This window comes from Myotis nattereri (assembly GCF_964212035.1).
Source record: "Myotis nattereri genome assembly, chromosome: 7".
Lineage (NCBI taxonomy): Eukaryota > Metazoa > Chordata > Mammalia > Chiroptera > Vespertilionidae > Myotis > Myotis nattereri.
The window spans coordinates 47,348,246-47,370,661 of NC_138082.1; the positions used below are offsets into that span (position 1 = coordinate 47,348,246).

General features: G+C 37.3%; 1 protein-coding gene across 1 annotated transcript in view; it reads right to left on the reverse strand.

The window, feature by feature from the left end:
• Positions 1 to 22,416, reverse strand: part of UBR3 (ubiquitin protein ligase E3 component n-recognin 3) — a gene marked incomplete at its 5' end in the record, with an annotated part of 186,279 nt that overhangs the window by 126,999 nt on the left and 36,864 nt on the right. Inside the window, 5 exon segments of the mRNA XM_081095514.1 lie at positions 4,254 to 4,320; positions 13,531 to 13,580; positions 14,663 to 14,806; positions 19,058 to 19,216; positions 22,033 to 22,172. Coding sequence (XP_080951640.1) covers positions 4,254 to 4,320; positions 13,531 to 13,580; positions 14,663 to 14,806; positions 19,058 to 19,216; positions 22,033 to 22,172 — 560 coding nt within the window.

The window sequence follows — 22,416 nt, forward strand, 5'->3', positions numbered from 1 at the left end:
TGTATTCGGAAAGATATATGCACCTCTATGTTCATTGTAGCATTATTTACGGTGGCCATGACATGGAAACAACCAAAGTGTCCTGCCATAGAGGACTGGATAAAGAAAGATGTGGTACATATACACAATGGAATACTACTCAGCCATAAGAAAGGATGAAATAGCACCATTTGCAACAACATGGATGGACCCTGAGAACATTATGCTAAGTGAAGTAAGTCAGTCAGAAAAAGCTAAGAACTCTATGACTTCACTTATATGTGGGAAACAAAAATGAAACTTATGAACACAAACAGCAGTGCAGTGATTGCCAGAGGGAAGGGGGTGGGGGAAGCATGGGGTCCTAATATATGGTGACAGGAGAAGATTTGACTTTGGATGGTGGGCACATGGTGCAATATACAGATATTGTAACATAGAAACCCACACCTGAAACCTATATGTACGTTCATGCTGACCAACGTGACCACAATAAATTTAAATTAATTAACTAATTAACTAATTAGATGATAATAATGGTTTTAAGCTAAAAACATACTATTAAGGACATAAAGTCCAAATCTGAATTTTTTAATTTTTTAAAAAAGAGGGGAAATCTTTACAAATTCAATAATTTATTTCTTCAAAATTATCCTTCATAAAAAAAATACTAATTTCACCAGAAAGAATAATTACTAATGCATTGCTTACCATAGTATGCAGAAGCATTTTTTTCTAGTAAAAATATACCAGGCAAAGTATAAAGAGTGCTAAATATGCTTACTTGCACTAGACTCAAGAGTTCCTCTTCATGTATACAATGCCCCTTTCTAATAAAAGTATTCAAAGGGGGATAAAATTTCTACTGGAAAGCCTATTTCTAAAGTCAACTGCCACTCCTTGAAGGCTAAGGCTGTCTCTTGCTAAACTCTGAATCTTTGCCATACTTAGTCAACAGCAACGTCTCAACCAAATACGATGAACGAAATATGTTTAATACTTTAGCTATCTCTTTCACTTTCTCCAATTTTCCCCCTAAAAATGAACTAATTCTGACTATTAATCTCTGTTGGAGCAAATGATCTTGGGCTACTGTTCTGAATCATCATCTCTATATAAGGACATCAAAAGGATATAGCAAATATCAACTGTGAGCAGACTAGTTCAGTGATGGTGCTTAAGCAGGAACTGGAACTAAATAAAAGATTTTTAAAAAAAACAGTATCACATGCACCAAAATATGCAGGTACAGCCATAACTACATTACAGTTCAAGTTGTCTTGCAGGATAACCTTGTAGAGTTCTTTCAATTAACCCTACCCAATTTCACAGTTCTTTTATTGTTGAGCAATGTGTTCACACCACATCTCGCTCAGGTAATGAGTCTACTCCAACTCAGATGTATCTCAAGGACTCAGGTAAAAACATGGACAAATCAAGTAAGCCAAAGGGTCAGGTAGCCATATGGGTTTCTATTTTTTCAGGGATCACAGCTTCTCTGCTGAGCCAGGGAGAAGGGACACATGTTTGTAGGAGTATGTTTGCATCCTGGACTGCAGACCAAATTTCATGCCCTTTGCTAGTAGCCCACAAGTTAAATGCAGCAGCCTATATAACTAAGAACACTTACAAAACAAGCCTCAACTAAAACTACCCGCTTGCTCCACCTTTCCAAGCAGTTCCAAATATTCCACAAGATATACTTAATTAGCACCAGAAATTGCCGGGAGCCGGTCCATGCTTGCTGTTTCAAGGGACCTGGCATATATGGCATACTGTTCTTAATATGTTTTCTTACCTTCTTGGCACTATGTGTTTTAACTAAGGTCTCTGAGAAAGGTTGTTTCCCCAGGTAGGGATTTTCCCCTGAAGTTAGGGAGGGAATAAAACCTCTTAACTAAGTGCCATGCGGGTAATTAATCACTTTAACTACGAACAATCATGCTTAAGCTACATAATCTTTACTCCCTGGAATGGAGATAAGAAATGCCCTAACCTTTGAAATAGAGATTGATAGGATTGGAATCAACTGGTATAAATACAGATGTAAGAAGACAAAACAGAGAGAGACAGAAATTGGCACAGAACCTACACAGAACGTTCTCTAGAGACAGAAGAACTTCGCTGGAGAGAACATGGCAAAAGATCCTGGACAGAAACTGGCCTCAGAACCTAGAGACAGAACCTAGCGAGAGAACATGGCAAAAGATCCTGGACTGAACCTGACTACAGAAATTGGCAAGAGAACCTGACTAGAACCTGGTGACTGAACCTGGCTGGAGAACCCGGACAGAACCTGGCTGGAGAACCTAGCGAGGGAACATGGCTACAGAACCTGGCTGGAGAACCTAGCAAGAGACCATGGACACAGAACCTGGCTGGAGATCCTAAGCAGAACCTCTCTGGAGATCCAGACCAGAACTTGGCTGGAGATCCTGGCTAGGCTGCTGATCAACTGAACACTGTCTCCGTGTCATTCCTTCTTCGCCGACTCCGTCCACACCTTTGGGGACCCCTGGACCTGCTGGGGTTGGACCCCGGCAAGAAATAAGAAGCTTGTTTTCATCAAAATATTATTTTAACCTCTGGAGACTCTTGGAGACCATGTTAACCCAGACTACAGACATGTTAAACTTCTGACCATGGCAAAAATCCCAAGTGCAGGCTGCCAACTAGAAACAAGTACTCAATTGCCCAGCCAGTTTTGCTCAGTAGTTGAGCATCACCCCATGCACCAAGACGTCACTAGTTTGAGTCCCAATCAGGGCACATTCATTTATTCACATTCTCTCTTTCACCATCTCTACCTTATTTGTCATTTTCACTTTAGAATGCATACACCAAATTATAAAAAGATGTAATCCAAACTAAAACTGTACACCTAAAACACTGGCTCCAAATCAAACAATTAATGAAACGACTTATATTTTTCTGGCTCAAAAAAGATAATGAACATTTTATTTTAAAAAAATACAACAAAATCCCAATAGTAAGGGTTTTACTTGCTTTTGAGGTCCCCCACAATCACCCCCTAAAGACAGTTTCTCCATTATTCGACAAATATAAAAACATAATTCTCTTTTCAAATACACCTCGGATGTCAATACGAATAGCCAATCAAGTGTTCTTAGAGATTAAGCATTTAGAAACTTTTTTATACAAGTTAAAAATCTACACTAATAAAAGAGAAAAATGGTAATTGGCGTACGACGATACCCTTTTCATTGGCTAATCAGAGCTATATGCAAATTAACTGCCAACTATGATTGGCAGTTAACTGCCAACTAAGATTGGCAGTTAACTGCCAACAAGATGGCGGTTAATTTGCATATGTAGGCACAATGCAGGGAGGTGAAAGGGAAAGCAGGAAGGAGCCCCCTGCCACTGACAGTGATCGGAAACCCGGGGGGAGCTAAGAGCTGGGGGGCAGGGCAAAGGCGGCCCTGGGGCCGCCTTTGCCCTGCCCCCCAGCAATGATCAGAGAATCAGGCACCTTTGCCGCTCTGGCCAGTGATAGCAGGAAGTGGGGGTGGAGCCAGCGATGGGAGCTGGACACAGTCGAAGCTGGCAGTCCCAGGAGCTAGGGGTCCCTTACCTGGGCCTAAAGCGGAGCCCACGATCGCGGGGCCGCTGCAGCTGCGGGTCCCCGCTGCCCGAGCCGGACGCCTAGGCAAGAGGCGTTAGGCCTGGGCAGGGGAGGAGCCTGCAACCGCGGGGAGCTGGGGGTCCCCTGCCCAGGCCTGACACCTCTGCCGGAGGCCTCAGGCCTGGTCAAGGGGCCGATCCGGTGATTGGTGATCGGAGGGTGATGAGGGTCAACTCCTCTGGCCGAGGCATCAGGCCTGGGCGGGGGGCTGAGCCGGGGATTGGGGGGATATGATGGTCCCCTTGCCCAGGCCTGAAGCCTGGGTCAGAGGCATCAGGCTTGGGCGGGGGGTGGAGCAAGCGATCAGAGGGAGATGGGGGTCCCCTGCCCAGGCATGAATCCTGGGCCAGAGGCCTCAGGCCTGAGCGGGGGCCAGAGCCAGTGATTGGGGGGTGATGGGGGTCAACGCCTGAGGGCTCCCAGTATGTGAGAGGGGGCAGGCTGGGCTGAGGGACACTCACCCCCCGCCCCACACCCAGTGCACGAATTTCATGCACCAGGCCCCTAGTAATAACATAATTCTCTTTTCAAATACACCTCGGATGTCAATACGAATAGCCAATCAAGTGTTCTTAGAGATTAAGCATTTAGAAACTTTTTATACAAGTTAAAAATAAAATATAAATACCTTTGGTGCTACTGCTTAGTTTGACCCTTTTTCTCTTGCCCAGACCTTGACTTCCATCCTGATCCTCCTGGAGGAAAACAGAATTAGCATTATAATAATGCTATTCATGAATTTATATATTTTACATAAATATATGTATGTTTATAAATGATTAAATATAATATAGTCATACTTACATATTATTAATCAACACATTTTACTTTTCTGTATTTGCTGTAGTACCTTTTAATGCTAATTTTGATTAAATTATATAATGAAAAATCCTTAGTATTAAAATATAAGAGCTCTTAAACTTAATCTGTTTTTCTAATGCAAATTGCCAAAATAAAAATTTTCCTAACTTTATAAACATCATTTCATACGAACAAAGAAGCTGAAGGGGGAGTCGAGCAGACTGGCATAGGAAGAAAGGAGAGAAGGAGCAGAGGGCTAAAACAATCAATAAAGAAAAATGCTTTGAAGAGTCCAAGACAAAGAAAAGTCATAATCTGCACCTGGGGAAATCATTTGGATGCCCAGGAAAACATCTTGGAGTGGTTTGAAGCAGTCTCAAGGGGATGGTACACTGTACCACAGCAACAGAGTGGGAAGCTAGGGAGCTGAGACAACACAAAGGGAGGAGGAACAGAGGAAACAGCCTGCCGATGGTGAAACCAAGGTGTGGCTAGAGGTGTGCATCTTAGGGAAGGAGCCCTGGGCATAGGCGCACATTTCTAATTTTCTTTACATGTTGCTGAAAAGGCTCTTGCTTTCTTTATAGCTGAATTCAGGAGTTCTTCCCCTCCAGCTAAATGTTATGATTCCACTCCATTTTCCCAGCTTTCCTAAACTAGAAAATTGCATATGAATTCAAAACTTCTATTCTATACTATCATTTTCCTATTTTCCAAACATATATGAGCCAACTGGTATTATAAGGACATGTATGGTAGCATTTTGGCATATAGTCTGCTAACAATGGAGTTGGTGGCATGTTAGAATGTCATACAAATTCCCAGATTTCTCAAGTAGAGCCCATCAAATCTTGAAAGCAGAAAAGTAGTCTCGGATTCATACTGCTGTTCTATCTACTATTATAGCTTCCTTGGCCTACATACCATAGTCTTAATTTCTGGTTTCTATCAAGTCCAGCATCAGTCCTGAGGGCCAGTCTGGGGTTTTCCAGAGCTATATTCCACATTTACTGAGCACTTCAATATGCCCTCCCTATTAATCCCCACCCTTGCCAAGGCCTCCATAGTAATCTACCAGGCAGCAGGACTGACGAACTACTACTCCTCCTCTGCTACCCTCACCCTTGCCATTGGAGAAACTCAACCAGAATAAAACTTGGAGCCTTAAAAGACAGAAAACAGACACAAGAATGTAAAATCAGCCCTGGCCAGTGTGGCATAAGTTGATTGGGTGTCATTCTGTGCACCCAATGGTTGCTGGTTCGATTCCCAGTCAGGGCACACGCTCGAGTTATGGACTTAATCCCCAGTGGGGGACATGCAGGAGGCAACTGATCAGTGTTTCACTCTCACATCAATATTTCTCTCTCCCTCTCCTTTTCTCTCTCTCTCTCTAAAAATCAATTTTTTAAATCTTAAAAAAAAAAAAAAAAAAGAATGTTAAATCATGCCACAGGACCCAGGGGATTCCAAAGTTTGAGATTTTAGCTAATAGCCATTCTGAAACTGTTCTCCCAGCCCTGAGAAAAAAGACAAATTTGGAAAATCTATGTTATATCCCAGGTTAGGATTGCTTAATTATTTCTCTTTTTTTAAAATATACTTTTATTGATTTCAGAGAGGAAGGGAGAGGGGGAGAGATAGAAACATCAATGATGAGAGAGAATCATTGATCAGCTGCTTCCTGCACGCTCCCTACTGGGCATCAAGCTTGCAACCCGGGCATGTGCCCTGCCTGGGAATTGAATCATGACCTCCTGGTTCATAGGTTAACACTCAACCACTGAGCCACGCAACTGGGTGGCTTCATTATTTCAAATATAAACTTCCTATGAAAAGAATATCCTTGATCAACCAGTGGTCTTGGAAATACAAAGTTTTATAAATTTCCTAGTCTTATAGTCTAAAAGACAAATAAAATTAGTCAGACAAAGGAGGGGAACATCATTCCAAAAAGATAAGACAGCATAAGCAAAGGTGCAATAACAAAAGTCCATAAACATAGACCAGTGAGGTGGGCTGGACATCATAATATATATCAGCCAAAGCAAGGAAAGGAGATTATCTCCATCTAAACTGGCGGGAAAATGGGTACTCTTATACACTCTTGGTAACATTATACAACAGTACAATTTTCCTGAATGGCAATATACTTGTCATAAGTCTTTAAAGTGTATTTATCATTGGAACAGAAATTCCAGTTCTGGAAATTTATCCTAGAGAAATAGGAACAAGTAAATAGGAACTATATGTATAAGTATTCATCACATTTTATTTATAACAGGGAAAAAAAAGAATCTTTGGCTTCCAACAACAGGGTACACAGTAAATAAATTATAGCACACTTTGTACCCTTTGAAGAAAAACAATGCTAGAGTTCTAAATTCACTGTGACCAGAGAGATGTTCAAAAACTATTAAAAATGATAAAAGGATCTCATATTTAGAATAGCATATGGAATATAAAACCATTTAAGTATTGGTAATATATACGTGTGTGTGTGTGTGTGTGTGTGTGTGTGTGTGTGTGTATAATCTATCTATATAAAAGCCTAAGCAGCCAGAACACCGGAACGACTGAAACTGGTCACTATGATGCGCACTGACCACCAGATGGCAGATGCTCAATGCAAGAGCTGTCCCCTGGTGGTCAGTGTGCTCCCACAGCCAACCTCTCGTGGCCAGCCAACCTCCCGTGGTCCCTCCCCCCATCCGGCAGGATATGGCCGGCAGCTGGCAGCTGGAAAGAAGGCCCCCGCCAAAACCAGTTTGGCTCAGTGGATAGAGCGTCGGCCTTCGGACTGAAGGGTCCCAGGTTCGATTCCGGTCAAGGGCATGTACCTGGGTTGCGGGCACATCCCCAGTAGGAGGTGTGCAGGAGGCAGCTGATCAATGTTTCTCTCTTATCGATGTTTCTAGCTCTCTATCTCTCTCCCTTCCTCTCTGTAAAAAATCAATAAAATATATTAAAAAAAAAAAAAGAAGAAGGCCCCGGCTGGCAGCCAGAAAGCCCCAATAGGCCCTGATCACCAGCCAGGCCTAGGGACCCCACACATGCACGAATTTCATGCACCAGGCCTCAGGTACACAAATAAAATCTGTTAAAGCATACTCCTTGTTACAGATGTTCAAAAAGACCATTAATGAAAAAGGCAGAATACTGAATAGCACGTACATCATGAAACCCTTAAAATATACTATATATGGGGGTGGGTTAAAAGTGAGTTCACAGTTGCTGGTATGAAAATAATGCAATAATTATTAAATAATAAGAATAAACTGTTTTGTGTACTCACAACTGTCAGCCTGCTTTGCCAACCCCAGTATAAAAATGTTAGAATACAGATGTTTATAGTAAGACACCTCAAAGTGATAAGAATAGGTAATTTTATTATATTTTTGTTAATGTCTATTTTCTCTTTACTCAATAATGAATATGGATTATAGCTCTAAGTTAATTTTTTTTTTTTAAATATATTTTATTGATTTCCCACAGAGAGAAAGGGAGAGGGATAGAGAGCCAGAAACATCGATGAGAGAGAAACATCGATCAGCTGCCTCCTGCACATCTCCCACTGGGGACGTGCCCGCAACCCAGGCACATGCCCCTGACCGGAATCGAACCCGGGACCCTTCAGTCCGCAGGCCGACGCTCTATCCCCTGAGCCAAACCGGCTTCGGCTAAGTTAATTTTTTAATAGTCTATTAATTTTTAGAGAGAAAAAAGGTGAGGGAGAAAGAGACAGAAACACCAGGAAACCAAGACGGCGGCATAGGTAAACACCGGAGATTGCTGCCTCGCACAACCACTTCAAAAATACAACTAAAAGACGGAACGGACATCATCCAGAACCACAGGAAGACTGGCTGAGTGGAAATTCTACAACTAGAAGGAAAGAGAAAAGCATACCGAGACTCCGAGGAGGTGCCGTGCGGAAGTAAAATACAGAGGTACAGAGGCACATGCAGAGAGGGCTGGGGGCTGAGGAAACGGTTGTCTTTTTCAATCGAGAGGGAGTTTCAAGCTCTGAGCTCCAGTTCTGGGCGAGTCTCTGTGGACCCAGACTCATACGGGAGAAACTGGACTGTCCAGCATTGGTTGGAACTCGAGGGCAGCTTTCTCTCTGGGGTGCTTGCAGCGATTGCCGGGACACTGAGAAGCAGGGCCTCTGAGGGTAGGATTGAGAGCAGCCATAACTGCTCGCTCCGCCCAAGCCATGCATGGAGGCTTTTGCATATGAAAAGCCTGGCCCTTTGCAATCTGATCATTACCTAACAAACTGCAGCTGCCCCAAGGCCCCAGGGCAACTTGCATTGCTTCATAGCTGGCTACTGCTGGATAGCCTCAGGCAGAGGCTAGATTAGCACCTCCTTAGAGATCCAGGAGCCAGTGTGCCCAGTGGTCAGAGTGGGACCATCCAGATTGCAGCTCCTCGGATCCATAAAGGACACACTCAGGGGGCAGACTCAGTAAGCAGCAAAGCCCCATTGAAGCAAGTTTTGCCCCAGAGGGGTGTCACCAACACAGAAGTTCTCCCACTGCAGACACAGCTGATTCTCACAGACAATTGGCCTGGAGGTCAATCCCTCCCAGTGTTAACTACAACAATCAAGGTTCAACTACAACAAGACTGTGCACACAGCCCACAAAGGGGTGCACCAAGAGTGTCTACCTCAGGTAATTGGGGAGGCTGAGCCACTGGGCCCTATAGGACACCTAGCACAGAAAGCCACTCTATCGACACAGCGAAGCATAAAAAAAATGCGGAGACAAAGAAACAGGTCACAAATGACAGAAATGGAGGAAAGCAAACTACTGGATACAGAGTTCAAAACCACACTTTTGAGGTTTTTCAACAATTTTCTAGAAACCGGCGATAAACTTAATGAGACCCTTAAGAAATCTAGTGAGACTCTTGAGGTTGTGATAAAGGACCAACTAGAAATTAAGCATAAACTGACTGAAATAAAGAATATTATACAGACTCCCAACAGCAGACTAGAGGATCCCAAGATTCAAGTCAAAGATTTGAAATACGAAGAAGCAAAAAACACCCAACCAGAAAAGCAAAATGAAAAAAGAATCCAAAAATACGAAGATAGTGTAAGGAGCCTCTGGGACAGCTTCAAGCATACCAACATCCAAATTATAGGGGTGCCAGAAGAAGAAAGAGAGCAAGATATTGAAAACCTATTTGAAGAAATAATGACAGAAAACTTCCCCTACCTGCTGAAAGAAATAGACTTACAAGTCCAGGAAGCGCAGAGAACCCCAAACAAGAGGAATCCAAAGAGGACCAAACCAAGACACAGCATAATTAAAATGCCAAGAGCAAAAGACAAAGAGAGAATCTTAAAAGCAGCAAGAGAAAGAAACTCAGTTACCTACAAGGGAGTACCCATACAACTGTCAGCTGATTTCTCAACAGAAACTTTGCAGGCCAGAAGGAAGTGGCAAGAAATATTCAAAGTGATGAATACCAAGAACCTACAACCAAGATTACTTTATCCAGCAAAGCTATCATTCAGAATTGAAGGTCAGATAAAGAGCTTCACAGATAAGAAAAAGCTAAAGGAGTTCATCACCACTAAACCAGTATTATATGAAATGCTGAAAGGTATCCTTTAAGAAGAGGAAGAAGAAGAAGAAAAAGGTAAAGATACAAATTATGAACAACAAATACACATCTATCAACAAGTGAATCTAAAAATCAAGTGAATAAATAATCTGATGAACAGAATGAACTGGTGATTATAATAAAATCAGGGGCATAGAAAGGGAGTGGACTGACTATTCTTGGGGGGGAAAGGGGTATGGGGGATGCGGGAAGAGACTGGACAAAAATCGTGCACCTATGGATGAGGACAGTTGGGCGGGGAGGGGGGTGAGAGCAGAGGGTGGGGTGGGAAAGGGGTGGAGGGGAGCTATGGGGGGAAAAAGAGGAACAACTGTAATAATCTGAACAATAAAGATTTAATTTAAAAACAAAAAAAAGAAAGAAACACCAGTGTGAGAGCCCATCAATCAGGTGCCTCCTGCATGCTCCCCAACAGGGGATCAAGCCCACAAGCCCGGCACATGCCCTTGACGAGGAATTGAACCAGCAACTTCCTGGTGCACAGAACAATGCCCAACCAACTGAGTCACACTAATATTTTAAATACTAGTTCAGATTTCCAATCCTAATTGCAATAATCTGCATAAGATAAAGGGCTACTGTGCTATCTATTACAACTCCATCACTAACTAGAAGAAATTCACTAGCCTGAGTAAATCAGTTAATTCTATGGAATTCAGCCTCCTCTTCCATAAATAGGTTAAGCAAGATAGACTTTAAGGTCACTTTTAGCTTTAACATTTTTAATGTTTATAACCTTCAAATTGTCTCCTCCTAATTCTCATTTTTGCTTTGTTATATTACAAGATTCTTCTATTTCTAACTCAAGATATAAACGTCAGAAAGCAAAGACTTTGTATATAAACAATAAAACAAATGAATGTTTTTGTATAAAAATTATGATCACAATCTTAAAACAGAAAATTGCCTGACTTTATCGCTAAAACTCTTCTAAGATTGCCCTGGGTAGTGATCTTATCTCTATACTTTTCCATACTTCTCACTTCAAATATTTGTGTGCGACTTTTATAATCAGAAAGAAATACAATCCATAAAAATTCCAAATATACATACTCTGTAGCCTAGCAATTCCATAACTTAGAAAACTATATGCACATCTACACAAAAATAAATGTAAGCATTATCTTCAAATAAAAAAACTGAAAATTAAGAAAATGATTGGATAAACTGCACAATACTATACAGCAGTAATAAAGAGTATTGGCAAAGAGGGATTAACGCAATACATTATGGAGGAAATAACAGGACACAAAATAGTGTAACCTTTTTTATTTATTCACACACACACACACACACACACACACACATACACACACACACTATCCATTTCTGTAAGCACATAGTTATTTAACTACATAGAAAATGGTCTGTCAAGGACAGCCAAACTATTAACTGTAATCCAGAGGGGATTTTTATTTTATCTGAATTGTCTGGCAAAGCAACTACCTTGTATTCATTTGTGCATTATTTAATTTTTAATTTAATTTTTAAATATAAACTTCATTACTTTTAAACCATGCTTTAGTAAACCAATTCCTCTGAAAAGATGAGCAGAAATACCTACACTATGACCCATAAGAGTTCAAAAATTCTAATACTTGAACCCCTTCTACACATAAAGGACTAGGACAGAAAGCATTTATCAAGTTCCTAATTTGTGTTGGTCCATGATAGGTACTTTACATATGTTATCCCATTTAATCTTAACATGAGAATTACCATCATTTTCTTCATGAGGAGACTGATGTTCAGAAGTTAAATAACCTGGCAAAAGCATAGTGATATTATAAGACAAGATTAAGCTCAGGTCTGCCTAACTCTAAATCCCAAGTATCTCTTAAAGAAAAACTAAAGTAGATGTTCCTCAATCTACCTCCAACTAAACAACTCTACCTCAAATTCTTAAGCTTTCAAATGTCCAAATGACCTATTTTTAGCTCAATTAGGAAACATAATAAACTATAAAAAGTATTCTGTAATATACTAGAAGTTTGACTATAAAATGTGATTTAGGGATCAAATGTGATTTAGGGAATAAACTACTTTTAAATATATGTATAAATTAAATATACATTACATGCTCTAAAAGTAAATCTCAGCTATCACAAAAATACTGCAATATGAGGATAGCTGTTGAAATGAAGTATTCTAAAGTTATAACCATCAAAAAATATTTATTATGATATTCACACTGAGCCAAAATCATAATTAAGGAGCAAATGATTATCACAGAAGTTAAAGAATCTAAGAGGAATGAAGAGAGACGAAAAGACCTAAAGAAGGACAGATGAGAAGTAATGGTGATGAACAAAAATCACATTTCAAATCCTCTGATATTCCCCTAGGAATTACTTCCAGAAGAAATTTAAAAGCCTCCTTTACCCATGCACACAAAAGGATCTCCTTTTAGCATTCTATCATAAAATATGGCATTGTTATGATGCAATTATGTACTATTAAAGTCTCCACTGGCGATTTAAAAGCTAATCTGGAGAGCTTAGGCCAAGACAAAAGCAAATGTTACTTCTTTCCTAGACACAGGAGAAATACCTGTGTTGAAGATCAGCTTTTCACGTGCCCAGAAATCAAATCCAATTCATGTAAATAAAGTAGAATTGTTAGCAAGGCTGTTGGATGCATAATGCTAGGTATGCTAAAATAATATGAAGATTTTAATCAACCATATAAATACAAACATGAAATTATAGATTTTTCAAGATTATATCAAGATATTTAGATTATTGTAATAAAGTGCTCTGTAACATCAGTAAACCATTTCATTATGTAATAGTTTTCTAAAGTTTCTACTGGCAATAGATACAAGTAGAAACTCCTTTCCTATCTGCCTGGCTTTAGTCAAGGAAGTGCACATGCACCCATTCATATTCAACTACGTATTCTCAGATCTTGCCTTTTGAGAAGCCATTCCACCTCACCACAACAGTAGTGTTATAAAGGACTTACTAGAAATATTTATTATATTAATAAGCACTAAAAAAAAATTGAAATTTCAAATTGACAGTCTATTTCCCTGTACATTGCTTTTTTTTTAATAATCCTTGACATATTAGGTGTAACTTAGTTATGTGATGAGAAAAGCAGTTACATTTCATATTCTTTTAATAAGTTACTCTGGACTTCACTAAATTTCTTAAGACAATTTAATTGTACTTGTAACAGCAATTTGGATAAATTTTGGTATACCTTCCTAGGACAAATCTCTATCTCTATCTCCCACTTCTAAACTATTAAAAGAGAAATTAATTATAAACAAATAAAAATCTAGTTGTAGTAGTACTTGTTCTGTCACTAAGTGATTATATGATCGTGGCTAAGTTATTCCATTCTGAGTATCAGTGTCCTTGTCTACAAAATTAAGAATTTAAACTAGATAATATCCATAAATCTGTAGTTTTAAGACTTTTTAAAATTCTATTTTTAAAAAGTTTTAAATTGTAAATCTCACCTCATCTGAAGAATCTAGTTGTCCCAATGTCCCTGTTGCACCTGCAAAACCTTTGAAAAGGAAAAAAAAAGTTGCCCTTCATAGTTGTTACATAATGCTTTACTTGCTACATCACAATATCAAAAGCTAAGTTTTGTTATATTAAGACACCTCATTCCAACCGTTATCTTGGCAAAGTTCAACATTTATCTTTAATACATTTGGATCTAATAATGTATATACTTTATACTTTCAATAGGAAATCCCAGTGAAAACCCAAATATAATCATCACAAATGGTGTTTCAAAAGTATCTCTATTTTTTTCCTTTTTTATTGAATTTATTTGGGTGACACTGGTTAACAAAATATACAAGTTGCAGGTACACAATTCTACAACCCATCATCTGTACACTGTATTGTATGTTCCTCATCCCAAGTCAAGTCTTCATCCATCACCATTTATCATTCCCCTTCTCCACACAACTCCCTCCCCTTTAGCAATCACCACACTGTTGCCCCTGTCCAGAAGTTTTTCCCTGGTTTTTTCCCTTTTTGCTCAATTCCTCCACACCTCCAAAGCCTTACCCGAACCTTTTTAGTTATAAACTATGGTTTACTAAAATTCTGGGCTACTCTTAAATATAACAACTGCTGCATTTTTTTACTAGTTAGAAACAGAACCTTAATAAACTAAACAAATTCCATTTAAGAAAAATGCTTTCAGCCCTGACCGGTTTGGCTCAGTAGATAGAGCGTCGGCCTGCAGACTGAAGGGTCCCAGGTTCGATTCCGGTTAAGGGCATGTACCTTGGTTGTGGGCACATCCCCAGTAGGGAGTGTGCAGGAAGCAGCTGAATCGATGTTTCTCTCTCATCGATGTTTCTAACTCTCTATCCCTCTCCTTCTCCCTTCCTCTCTGTAAAAAATCAACAAAATATATTTTTTTTTAAAAACATATTAAAAAAAAAGAAAAATGCTTTCTCTTCTTTGGCTAATCTATTTACTTTTGCTTCTAAATCTTTAAACTTTTATTACTTTCCTTACAAAGAAGGATACATTATTTAAATTTCTCCAATAATGAGAAAGTTTGAAGGGGTTATTTTGTTTAATACAGAAAAGTTATCATTATCCAAATTACATATTTAGACAAACCTTGAACTGCCAGAGTGCTAGTGCCAGCAGATGGCTCCTGTATACCATATACAAGTTTATCCTCAGGATAGGTAAGTCCAGAGCTCTTCAAAGCTATAAGGTACTTTTCGTGACTTTTCTTTGCACAAGTATTTTCTCCAAGACCTAACATTTAAAACAAATTTAAAATAGGATTAAAATATTCCATTTGAAATATAAGTACAGTCAATTCAGTCACTAATATATATATTATATATCTATAAATAGGTGAATATGCTATTGAAGGGAGAACCCTAGCGTGAATTATATAAAATAGTTTCACACCTTTTTTACTTATGTTTGGCATTAACAATCCCAGAATGTACAGCACATTTATAACAAATAATGAAACCTACTAAGTAACTGAACATCTAAAATATACCAGAGATTATATATAAGGCACAGAGCAGGCAAAGATTAGTAAGGCAAATTCTTATCTTCAATGAATTAGTGTTAGAGAAAGACAATATGTTAAAAGACAATTATGTAGTAGACTTCATCATTTGGTTTGATAACCTGTGTTCTCCTAATACTGTGCAACCAACTTAGCCAAAGCAGAGTACTTAGGACAGGTTTCCTGGAGAAGATAATCCCTGGGTGAAATTTTAAAATATTACAACTGAAATTACTGTTAACTCCTGTTTTATTACCATATTTAAGGTATTAAAAGTATAATTTCAACAGAAGTATCAGTTAAAACTAATTTATTCCAAAAAATACTGAAAAGTTTAGGTTCTAGAATTGAACAATCCTAAAACTTTCACTTTAGCATTTCAGCTTATTAATTATTGCCAATTTTTCTATTGTTTTGTTTTTAATATTATGGAAGATGGAATAATAGTAAAAGAAAACACTAATATTTAAGAATTCCTTAAAAGAAAAAAATCGTTCTCTGTCTGAAAGCCAAATTACCATGGCATTTGCCACCTCTTTAGGCAGACTATGTATCTTAAATTAAGATCTCAGCCTCTCTGATTATAAAAAGATATAAATGAGTTTCTTTAGTATTTGCTGAGTTTTATTTCCTCTCTTTACTAGCCTCAATAACTGCAATAGAACAGTTTTTTGGTTTTTTTTAAACCTCTGTCCAATCTCTTTGAGTTGGTATAAAAAAAAAAAAAAAAAAACTCCAACACAGACTAAATAGATGGGAATTAAAAACAACCATAATTAGTTTTCAAAGAATAAAGAACTCATAACGTTCTATGTAAGAAATGACTGAATTTCTCCTGAATAATAAAAAACACACATTTATCTCAATGAGATAGATTTGTAATACCTTTTAGTTAACAAAATACATTTCATCAATCTCTCACAAGCCTGAGAAAAATGAATATATAAAATCTTATATGGTTTATGAGCACCTACCTAATCTAAAGCTAGCCTAATATAGTAGCCTTTCTTTGTACCACTATCCCCATAACATTCATTTCATTTCAACCACACTAGCCTTTTTTATTCCTTTTTTAAAAATAAGTTCATTTTCACCCATAAATATTTCCACATGTACACTGTATTATGATATTCTTTATATTTATCCTGCTTGGGGTTCTTTAAACATCTTGGATCAATAAGTCTACATTTTTTCATCTAATTTGGGGAATTGTAGTCATGATTTCTCCAAATGTTTTTTTTGTTTTTTTAATATATATTTTATTGATTTTTTACAGAGAGGAAGGGAGAAGGATAGAGAGTTAAGAAACATCGATGGGAGAGAAACATCGATCAGCTGCCTCCTGCACACCTCCCACTGGGGATGTGCCCGCAACCAAGGTACATGCCCTTGACCGGAATCAAACCTGGGACCTTTCAGTCCACAGGCCGACGCTCTATCCACTGAGCCAAAACGGTTAGGGCTCCAAATGTTTTTTAATGCCCCAATTCTCACTCGCCTGTCATGATATTTGGTCATCTTATTCTAATAGGCCCTTGAGGCTCTGTTGTGTTTTCGGTTTTCTAGGTTAAATAATCTATTGATGTGTCTTCAAATTCACTAAGTCTTTCTACCTTGTCTAATCTATTGCTAAACCCATCCAATAAATTTTCAATTAAATTCTTGCACTCTACAGTAATTTTCAGTTCTAGAATTTTATTATTTATGTTTCTTTGCTAAGATTCCTTATCTCTTTGATCATAATTATTTGAACAGGTTTTACTTTAATTTCTTAAACATATTTATAATAATTTCTTTAATGTCTACCTGCTAAATTCAATATCTGTGCTATTGCAAGGTCAGTTTCTACTGACTGTTTTAATAACATATTGGACATTGTTTAAAAAAAAAGAACAGTTTATTTTTTAGAGGAAGAGAGAGAAACATGATGTGAGAGTGCAACAGTGATGAGCTGCTGCCTCCTGCACACCCTTTATTGGGGTTGGAGCCTCAACCCGGGGCTGTGTGCTTGACCAGAAATAGAACCGGCAACTTCCTTGTACATAGGATGATGCCCAACCAACTGAGCCACACCAGCCAGGGTGATATTGAACATTCTAATGATACATTATACAAGATTCTGGATTCTATTATCTTCCTATGAAGAGTATTCATTTTATTTTAGAAAACAGTTCAATTAATAGCCTGATCATGGATGTGAGGGAGATCTGGATGCAACATCTGTCAGTCACCCCATTGATCGCCAGGGTTGATCGGGCTGATCTGGCTGGCTAGGCAGGTGTCCCCCTCCTCCCTCACCATCCATGTGTGTCCCTCCCGAAGCTGCACGCTTGGTCGAAGAGGATGACCTTCCCCTCAGAGGAGAGGACCGGTCTTCAGTCAAGAGTATAGTAGTAGCTGCGCTCCCCTGCTAGAACCTCCAGACAAGTCTCAATTAATAGCCTGATCACCTAGAACTCATAAAGGTTTGGTTTAACACTTTTGTAAAGAACAGATCTGTGCAAAGCCTAAGTTTCTCAAAATGCCCTCTGAGCTGACAGGAATCATCCCCATAATCTATCTTCCTTGCAGATACTGTCAGGGCTTTAGGCTTCATTAAGGCTGACCTAGACCAGCCCTTACTCTAAGTTTGGCCTTCTGTCTCAGCTAGATGCCTGAGGTATTAACAAACTCCAATGTCTCCCAATACTACTTAACCAGTTTTATGTTGTTTATGGCATAAGGGATGGACTGACCAATAGTCATAGAAAAATGTCCTCTACCTGAAATCTAGTCCTATCCCATTACCACCCAACTCCCCTCACCCTTTGTGAAGCTTCCTCGCCTTTACCATCAGTGAAATCAGTCTCTCTTTAGTATACACTTGTCCTACCCTTTCATAGCATTTACTACAATTTATGATTAGTCTGAGGGTTTTATTAATGTCATCTCACTCACTAGACTATAAGCTTTATAAGGGTAGAAATAGGATTATCAGGTTTATTAATTACCTTCTCTACCCAAGCTCTAATACCTAGCTCAAAGCCAAACCACACAGTGGATACTTAAGTATCTGTTGAAGAAATAAATATATCTGACTATCTGTAAATACCACATGATTAACAATAAACATGGAAATTATACTAAGAAACAAGACAAACTTCAATTTTCAAAACATGCTATTTATGAACCAGCATAAAGAATGCCATTTAAAATATTTATAACAAGATTTTTAAATAATTGATATATTTATTATACTACGAATTTGAGCTAAACGAAAAGTATAAAACTAAAATATTTTATATAACAGTATAGTATACTATGTAAAAACATACTCAACAATTCCAAGTTTTAAAACTTAAACTCTACATTATTATAAAATCTTTAAAAAAAACCAAAAGTTTAGAATACCAAAGATGAAAACATAAAAATGGTTGTTGTTCTTGTTAGAAGGAAGAAAGAATATAGTTATGATTATGTCACATCCAAAGTTAACACCCTAGCCGGTTTTGATCAGTGGATAGAGCATCGGCCTACAGACCAAAGGGTCCCAGGTTCAATGGCCGGTAAAGGGCATGTACTTGGTTGTGCAGGCTCCTCCCTAGCCTGGGCCCTGGTAAGAGTTCCTGCAGGAGGCAACCAGTTGATGTGTTTCTCTCACATCGATGTTTCACTCTGTCTTTCCCTCTCTCTTCCACTCTTCCTAAAAATCAATGGGAAAATATCCTAAGGTGAGGATTAACAAAAAGGAAAAAAAAAAGTTAAGAGACCTAGGTTCTAGCCTAGTCCCAACTTCAAAATAAATTAGTTATAAGGTCTTAAACTAGTCATTTAATTTTTAGGAGGCTTCGTTTCTTCATCCATAAAATCAGATATTCTTAATAACATCCAGCTTTATGAAAAAAAAATCTACATTTTACTTTTAAGTTCTAAAATACACAATTTCTAATAAGTATACAATATAAGTAAACTTTAACGTTCTTCTACTCTAACACTTTACTCACCAGAAGTCAGATCTTTGTAGTTCTGTTGGTTTGTCAAAACCTGAGTAAGAACAGACCGCATTGCTCCTCCCATTTTAGTTAGATCTTCTAAAAAGGAAATTTGAGGTTCCAAAAGCTGAAGAACTTTGCTAAGGTCTTTTTCTGATGGTACATCAGCTGCTAAAGAAAAAAATTAACATTATAATTAACTTTCTTTAAAATATTTTGATAAGAATATTTTATTCATTTAAAATTATAGTGACTTAGCCGAAACCGGTTTGGCTCAGTGGATAGAGCGTCAGCCTGCGGACTGAAAGGTCCCAGGTTCGATTCCAGTCAAGGGCATGTACCTGGGTTGCGGGCATATCCCCAGTAGGAGATGTGCAGGAGGCAGCTGATTGATGTTTCTCTCTCATCGATGTTTCTAACTCTCTATCTCTCTCCCTTCCTCTCTGTAAAAAATCAATAAAATATATTTAAAAAAATAAAAATAAAAATAAAAATAAATAAATAAATAAATTATAGTGACTTAGATGACAGTATTTTATAATCAAAAAAGTTAATATAAAAGCTCTATGTGGAAATTAGGTATCCACCAAGCACCCAGCCTAGGGTAGACTTGGTCAGGTATTCAGTCATATAAGAAAAGGTTAATGAGGAAAAAGATACCATAGTTATTATTTAATTTGTGTAAGCAGCATTCAATTTGAGGGCTCTATACTTCCAGATACATAAATGTAATCATAAGATCATTTCAAAATTACATAGTATTTAAGAAAAAAGTAAAACAAGACCAAAATCAAATACATTGTACAAAATTATGTAAGTTCTCAATTTAAACCTGTGTAGCAAATAACACATCCTCTATCATATTCCAAAAATACAGACCTGTGTTAGCTGGAGGTCAAAGCAACTAACATGAAAAATAACTGTTTTCAGAAACATGAATGTTTTTACTAAAACAATTTAAAAATACCAGGCAATATATGTCTAGTAGAGATAAAGGAAGAAAAGGGGAACTTGCATAGTAACTGAAAAAGAATATTTAAGAGGAAAAGAAAACAAATGCTTTGGAGAAACTGAGGTCTAAAAGAAAGAAGCGAATAGAGAGATTTAGAGTTTAGCTATGATTGGTTAAAAGAAGAATGCACATAAGGGAGCTAACAGGGTCCGGTGTGCCCAGTAAAAAGGACATCAATTTCATTGATTAATTCAGCATCTACTCCATTATAGGCACTGAGAAACAAAACTAAATTAAGACATAGTTACTACTCACACCTAGTTCAAAGATAATCTGTGAATTCTAGACAATGATGAGTCCTGAGACCCAAACCAAAAGCCTTACTTTCTCAATAGAAAATTAATAGTATATGTTATTCATGTTTATAATCTCCCCCAATGACTTATACAGTTAAAATAGTAAATATTTAAGTAACTTTAATTTTTGGTTCCTAAGAGTTCTAACACAAGTTGACATTGGTCTGAGGATTGTAGGGTGAAATGAAAATGGAATTCAAGGCAACTGTAAAACCACAAGATCTCTGAACTTCCATTACCACAGATTAGATCATTTCAAGTCCTTTCTTTAATTTTAAAGTCTTTTTTTTTTCACACAGACACAAGAAATTTATACTAAGCATAAATAGTTATATAGAGAGGAAAACATCATGAATCTAAGTTCATAAAGTTTATCTTAAGACAAAAAAGTACTTCCATTCATTCCTTTATGTTTTCAACAATGGTAACAGATAATTATCAAAGCTATGTATCTACGTTGTCTACCTTTATAACTGCTAAATGTCACCATAGGAAAAAATAAATATAATGTACTTTTGTTTGAATTATTCTGATTATTGAGAAATTGTGCAGAAGGCAAGTTCAATAACCCAGATGGTCTCTGGTTCATTCATTCCTAAGACAAGAGTAGTCTGGAACTAAATCAAAATAATATTTCTTTCTGTATTTTACAAGACATACTCTGAGAAGAGTAAAAGTATTTAACAAAGGATTGTATAATTTGCTAAAAATGTAGACATAAGAAAGGGTTCGCTCACAATGAAGAAAACATGATAGTTTTAGGGATAATAAAGATGCTATGTGATATTTCTTCACACTTAAAGGATGGGGGAGATACAGAAGATAAAAATGTGTGCCATAGTTTCAAATTAAATCTAAGATTATTTATAGCATTAAATAATTTAAAACCTCTAAAAGTAATGCAAAATGCTTTCCCTTATATGACAAAAATGCAGGTATCATTAGAAAAGTAAAAAGCAACAAAAAAATAATAAATTTGTTTTATATCACTAGTGGATATCTGTAATCCACAATGTCAGACTGAAAACTTTAACAGACAATAGCTAAATCCAAATATTTAACTAAAGTATATTTAAAAAGACTATGAATAAATCTTAAAAGGTAAAAAGAATATCTATAATTTGCATGTTTCTTTTCTCATTTTAACACTATCATATTGCTTACACCCATACATTCTACCAGAAACATGGGAGTGAGCCATTTGACTCTCTCATAAGTTCTTATATATGGAGAGGAACAAAAATATATAGACCCCTACAAAAAAGGGGGGGGGGGGCAAATCTATAGACAGATAGCTATAGATATTGGTGAAAGAGTAGTTTAATCTTCTAAAAATCTAAGTTAAATTCAAACTTTTCCAGGACTTCTTAATTCTGCTCTATCACAATATAACTGCAAATAGAGTCACTTTAACCCTATAAAGTGATTATTTCCTCATGTGCAAAAGGCTAATAAATTTTATCAAAACCATCTTTGATCACAGGAACACACAGTGCCCAACTGTGCCAACTACAAGGTTATTGAATTTATATTTAGTGTGTTTTTACTTAATATTTCACAGTCTTCTCATAAAAAATATTGCAAAAATAAGATATCCGAAAAAACTCACCTGTTATTAATGCTAAACTTTGTTATCTGGAATTTAAAAAGAGTACTAACAAAGAAAAGATTAAACATACCTGGCTCATTATAGCCTTCTCTTAAGTACTGAATAAGACAAAAAATAAATCTTGGAAGCACAAATTCAGACATCATGAGTAAGTCTTTGGGGACACAAGGGATATTTGAACTTGATTTAATTTGATGTCTTCTGCAAAACCTATAATATGAAAAACAAAAAAACAATTAATAGTGATGTCTTATCTGCCAAGAATATAGTGCTTCTATTTACAATATCCATAAATGGAATGCAAGCCAATACCAAAGCCAATGTATTCTTCCTTTATAATTTTTAAGGCACCAAGTTAAAAGAATATATAGTTTTAACAAGTCTTTAAATTAAAAAATGGTACTGAAGGATATTTCTTCCTAATAAAAGACCATACTAATTAAGTTCCCACTAG